The sequence below is a fragment of the Pieris brassicae genome, chromosome 4, assembly GCF_905147105.1.
Source record: "Pieris brassicae chromosome 4, ilPieBrab1.1, whole genome shotgun sequence".
Taxonomy (NCBI): domain Eukaryota; kingdom Metazoa; phylum Arthropoda; class Insecta; order Lepidoptera; family Pieridae; genus Pieris; species Pieris brassicae.
This window is the reverse complement of record NC_059668.1, coordinates 20153531-20159561: the sequence shown is the minus strand read 5'-3', so window position 1 is coordinate 20159561 and position 6031 is coordinate 20153531. Positions and strand designations below refer to the sequence as shown.

The 6031-nt window shown below is 32.5% G+C and overlaps 2 protein-coding genes across 3 annotated transcripts; both read right to left on the bottom strand.

Annotated features, from left to right (window-relative positions):
- Nucleotides 1-731: 731 nt before the first annotated feature.
- On the bottom strand, nucleotides 732-1703 carry LOC123708253 (60S ribosomal protein L22-like). Of its 2 annotated transcripts, none has more exons than XM_045658869.1 (3): nucleotides 1566-1703; nucleotides 1189-1477; nucleotides 732-924 (listed from the first exon to the last, which is right to left on the bottom strand). In XM_045658869.1, the coding sequence occupies exons 2-3, from the start codon at nucleotides 1466-1468 to the stop codon at nucleotides 761-763; spliced, it is 444 nt and encodes a 147-aa protein (XP_045514825.1). In that variant the 5' UTR covers nucleotides 1469-1477; nucleotides 1566-1703; the 3' UTR covers nucleotides 732-760. The 2 variants fall into 2 exon arrangements, with proteins under 2 accessions (XP_045514825.1, XP_045514826.1); XM_045658870.1 differs by having other exon boundaries at nucleotides 1189-1492; nucleotides 1566-1612.
- Nucleotides 1704-3463: 1760 nt separating this feature from the next.
- On the bottom strand, nucleotides 3464-5743 carry LOC123708707 (E3 ubiquitin-protein ligase RING1). The gene is made up of 4 exons (XM_045659549.1): nucleotides 4894-5743; nucleotides 4508-4680; nucleotides 4204-4376; nucleotides 3464-3820 (listed from the first exon to the last, which is right to left on the bottom strand). The coding sequence occupies exons 1-4, from the start codon at nucleotides 5649-5651 to the stop codon at nucleotides 3776-3778; spliced, it is 1149 nt and encodes a 382-aa protein (XP_045515505.1). The 5' UTR covers nucleotides 5652-5743; the 3' UTR covers nucleotides 3464-3775.
- Nucleotides 5744-6031: the final 288 nt, after the last annotated feature.

Here is a 6031-nt window from a genome sequence, read left to right as displayed (position 1 = left end):
CCTTGTATGTTTTCTGTTCCAAGCGAGGGTTTAAGAAAATCTTAATTGTGTTCCTTCTGTCGTTGGTCACATTTGACTGGGATGTTAATAAGCTTTGCTACATTTTCGAAAAAAAACATGTTTGGAGGAAGCTTACTTCTACTTAAATGTACCTGATTTTTCCCAAAGGCCGGCAACTCGGTTTCACATTTGATTTCACTTAAGAATTTTACCTTGCTGCACCTGCTTACCGAAGATATTAATGGCCTAACATATTGAGTGCGAGGCAGAAAAAGCCTGCAGGCATTTTAATACCAGTTTACTATTAAATATTTCTATAAAATTCAATGTACATATTTAAAAAATTATATTTGACTTGACCTAAACATTTGTAATGGTTAGTTTTCCTCATGCTTTTGTGGATGACAATTACAAATCATATAAAAAAAGGTATACTCTTAAGTCTAAGAATGCCATGTATCTAGTAAAACATTTAAGTATGCCTGTTTTATTCTCAATAGATAGATATCAGAATTGTTGAAACTGATAATATTACTGCATTAGTTAAGGCTGAGCAAGGTAAAAAAAATATTTAAGATGTTACTCTTATATTTTTATTTTCTATGCAGATTTAGAAAGAATAGTGAAAGATTAATATAAACCAAATGTTATAGGTTTACCATTTAAGAATATACTTATAATTTAATTTATAATATATTTGGAAATTAATATGGAACAAATAAAAGACAAAATAGTGTAAAACTATATAATAATCAAAGGTCTAATCCTCATTATCTTCATTGTCACTGTCAGCGTTGATGTTGAAGTAACGCAATTCATATGAATCATGGGCTGAGGCGACCACTCTAAGCCAGTCACGCAGATTGTTCTTCTTGAGGTAACGCTTTGTCAGGTACTTTAGATACCTCTTGGAGAAGGGAATGTCTGGAAAAGTTTAAGTTTATGTATTGAAGTTACAAACACATACAGACAGATGTTGATGATTATGTGTACTATAATATCTGTTTTAAAAACTAAATACATCTTCAAGTTCTTGCAGGACTAAAACTGGCTTGGAGTCATATTATTGTCATAACATATGCCTTAAGTCATCACCTAGACTAAATATTAACAAGAATTAGGATTTTATAAATAAAAGTTTATTTCCATAATCGCTATTTAAATTCATATTAAATATACTCTACTAACCTGCGCTGATAGCTACTTTAGTCTTGTCGCGAGCGATGACAACGTGATTGCCTAGGTTATTGGTTTTGCCTTCAACTTTTACACGCTCTTTTAAGTATTTTTCGAAGTTTCCAACATCGAGGATGCTGTCTTCGGCGGGATGTGTGCAGTCAATTGTGAATTTCAAATTGATTTTCCTTCTTTGACCCTTACCACGGATTTTACCGCCTTTGACACCCTTCTTACCAGTTTTCTGGTGTAATTGAGCTTTTTTAGCAACTGGCTTTTTAGCTACTGCCATTTTGGCAACCTGAAACAAAATACTCTTTTCTAATACTATAAAATAACTAAATATCACTTCACATACATTATCTAAAAAATCTATTAGAGTAACCTACCGAACACGTGTTACAGTCACCGAAAAACCTGCAAAATGGCCGATTTGAAATCACAATATTTTTGACAGCATCTTTTTTCCCGTAGCAGATATTGCCCTGCACAGACTATATATAAACAACAAACAAATTACTAGAAAAAACAAATTCTAGCGGCGTTACACTATTTTAAAATATTGAGTCTGTATATTGATCTTAAAATAATATGATATTGTATTAAACACGGGTATGCCTTAGCCTTAGCGATTTATTAAAAAAATAATGGTATCTTAACTGTAGCACCCGCAGTTTAATAAAATTAAATATAAGCTTCATCTTAGTTAAAATATAAGAATAAAAGTGCGTGCGTAAAAAGTACACATGTCAAGTGAAACCTCTTTGTAAATTAATTATAATTAAGGTAAAAGCCCCAATAGATGACCATGTACCACTATATAATAACTCCATGTATTTGCATATCTATATTCACACTGTTACGTGCTAATGATAAATAATAAATCTTTTTTTTTTACTGCACAAGACGTTATGCGACAGAATTGCCATCTAAAGTTCTAATATGTAGCTACTAAACAAATACATCAACCAATTGCGTGTATTTCTTCTCGATCTCCCTTTCTCACTCTCTCTCAATCGGTCTCGCTCTCCCCCTTTTCTTTGACAAAAACGCTCCACATCTCCGTAAACATTTTACCCTCAGACGCCAAAGAAGTTTCACTTTAAAAATATAAAGTTCAAATTTTATCTTGAATCTCGATCCAATCCGAAATACGTATCGGTGATACTTGGGGCTTGAGACAAAATCACTTTTTGAACACTATCGTCAAACGAAATGGTCATGAGACAAACCGTGAGCTAATGTCAAACTCATACATTATAGTTAATAGGCGTATTTAGCGTTAGTAGATCACGCTTGACAAAAGTGATTTTGGCTCAAACCCAACACGATGGATCTCACAGGCTAGAAAATACATGCCCATGTCGTTGACAGAGTGACGTAATTTAATCACAAGAGAACAAGGGTAGTAATTTTATCTATTTTTGTAAACAAAATAGAAATCTGAATTAACTTAACCTTTTCTTGTGTAAGAAATTAATAAAAATAAAAGAAGTGTTGTTTATGATATTACAATAGTAATGTCTGATATATTTAAACGGTAAGTAAATGGAGAAATTCCTCCTAAAATCGATAAAGTCAAGGTAAACAAATGATACCAAGAAAATGGATAAATGTTTTGCCGTATGCGGCTGTGATGACCTGGAAGGAATAACAAATTCAGATTTAGATCGTTTTACGGATAAAATCGAAAATGTATTAAATGATGAAAAAGGGAGACGACTTTTTAGGAACTTCATGTTTTCTAGTAATATGAAGCATGGAAGACGAGCATTAGACTTTTGGGAGCATAATGAAAGGCTACTTAATTATTCTACGGATGCCGATAGTGTGTCTTTTCGAAATTATTTAAAAGATGTGGGCCGCCTTATTGATGAAGCTGAAAGAATAGAAGAATTAGACTTTGCAGCAGTGGAGAGACTGGTATCAGCGCATGAAGGTGGAAGCAGGGAAGAGATAGCAGAAGCACTTAAAATAATTAAGCTTGATGTTACCAAAGCCCTCCGAAGAGAATATTTTGCATTTAGACTCCGTTTCATACCACCTCAGCATCAATAGTTCAGTACAAATTGTCATGTACCTTTACAATATATTGTTATTTTTTTCTACAATATCTGCCTTTACAGCAATAATTTTGGTATTTAGTTTTTTGTTATTTATTAAAGCAAAGCTTTTTTGTATATATTGACACAATTAAATTATTAAAGTAATATTAATAGGGTGGTTTACATTTCAATCTACTTTTAAATTACATAAGCAAAACATAAAATTCTAAATTTATTGCAAATATACAATCAAATACAAGTAATATAGATAGTTCACATACAATCAATCAGATTCCATTAATATTATTACAATCAAAAACTTATTGCTATGTAATTTAATAATTGCATATATGAATTCAATTACACATTAATTCTTTCTTAATTAATGTAGGTTAATTATACTGTAATAATGAGCTATGTTGCTAATTATTTAAATTTCACTAAACTAGATATATAGTTGTATCACATAGAGTCTGCCTCAAAACATAAAATTGATTGATTTTTCTTAGATAAATTATCACTATGGCTGCAAATGAATTGCAGCTTGCTTATTCCTAGGTTTTTTTCCAAGAATAATACATTTCAAGAGGCTTGTTAACCTGAAACAAAAATAGTTTTAATCTGTGTGGTTTATAATATTTCTGTAGTAAATGTTCCTATTTAAATATCAATACCTATCCAACTCCTTATCATTTTTAATACAGCAAAACAGTGTTTGTTAAAAGTTAACACATGCATTTAAAATTGTATCATAATCTTAATTCCACCTACAAAAAGCAATGACTTACTAATAGTCTAGCTTTGCTCACCCTTAGTAATTATATTGTGTTTTTTATATAGCCTTCAGCATTCCATGATAAATATGATATTCAACATAAAAAGTATTTTTATTACCACAGATTGGAGAACTCTTTTGCTTAGTAATGTTTGTATTGATGTAAGGATTCACTAATCAAGGATTGAAATGGAATTAAAAATATACCTTCCAATATTTATCATTGATCTGCCTTAATGTCTGTGCTCCTGCTAATGGCACAAACTGTCCAGGTGTTGGTGCAACATAGATACAGAAGTTGAGAAGTCGATATGCCTCAGGTAACTCAGTGTCGAGGTCAAGTGTAAGCCGCATTGCAAGGTATTTGCTCAGGTGATCAACTGTAATAAATTTCACGTCATATTTGAATTGTATACAGTTAGAACAATAACAGTAAAAATATTTATAGAGGCAACTTATTTATTTACTTTGGTTTTTCTATCCCATTACTACATGTATTTTAAAAAATTACCAGAAGCATTTGCTGTGGTCTTCAAGTATCGTACAGAGCTATCTCTCAAAGCTCTCATAAGTTGGTTATCACCCATCATTTCAGTTGGATGTGGTTTAAAAACCAGCTCAATCTCATTTGGATTCAGCACTTCCCCTTCACCCTCTGTGTCCATAGAATTTTCACCCTCTGTTCTGGAATAAGTTGGTATAAAGTGATAAAATATTAAATGAAGTTTATGTCAAGCCACACATTAAATACATGTTTCTTATGTAATGTTGTGTTCATATTATGCACACTTTACTTAGCTATTCAGAGTGGTCACTATATGGAAGATTTTTTTAACAAATATGTAGAAGGCAATTTAAATGTTTTAAGAAGTTTGACATCAAAAATTAACTACAAACCTGCCATCGCTGGATTCACTCTCTTCACTTCTCTCTGAAGTTAGCACAGACTTTGCCCTTTTAGTTGTGCTAGTGTTTTTTGACACAGAACTCAGATTGGATGGTACTGGAGATGGTGTACTTCTTACAGATGCAGGATTTGATGTTGACTGACCAGATGGGGTAGGATTTCCTGTAGATGAGGAACCTTCTCTATTGTTAGTAATGCTCGTTGTACCTCCATTTTGTGGAGGGTCAGTATTATTTCCATTAACATTAGATGTGCTATTAGCACTGCTTTCTTCTTGATTTTTTCTGGATCGTTGAGGCCTATTCTGAGACTGTAATTTGATTCCTTCTGTGATAGAGTTTACAAGGGAAGCTTGAGAATGGGACATATTAATCTTAGCCAACACTCGCTCTTGATGAGCTTCATATTCATCTCTACTTGGATATATTTTAGATATAAGTAGATCAAAATTAGGATCGGGTCGCAAAGACCGCTTTGAAACCAACTTCTTTCGACAGGTAGGGCATTCTTTGTTACCAGACCGTAATGCAGTTATAATGCAATCTGAACAAAATCTATGTAGGCATTCTTTTGTTGTCATGGTCTTCTTGAGCATATCTAAACATATTGGACACATTAGTTCACTGTGCAAACTACGCGGGGAGACGGCTATCTCCGTTGCGTCTGTTATTACTTCCTGAGGTGTTCTATGTAACTCATATAGGGACAGCTCCCATGTCTTATTTTGAGAGGGCTCTGTTGACGACATGTTTAATCTTAATTACACCACAAACAATGTTTTTCTTTTAAGTGGTATTACAAGGCAAGCACATATAGCCTTCGGCCTACGCTGCCGCCATTTTGTTTACGTTTGACTCTAATATTTGATAATAGATAACAATTCAAAACATTGTTTATGACAGCTTGACTTTGACAGTAACAAAAATTCCAACTACAGAATATGATGAAGCGAAGGTTGCTTCTGAAAATATGTTTAATAAAAAAATCCGAAAAATCAGAATCTCATAATTTGTTGTAGTTATAATACAACTTCACGTTCACGTTCAAATTTCTGTAGTCTTTATGAAGGTACATATTAATATAAAGTTGATTAATTTATGTACTAATATATGTATATGTTCTTCTAGT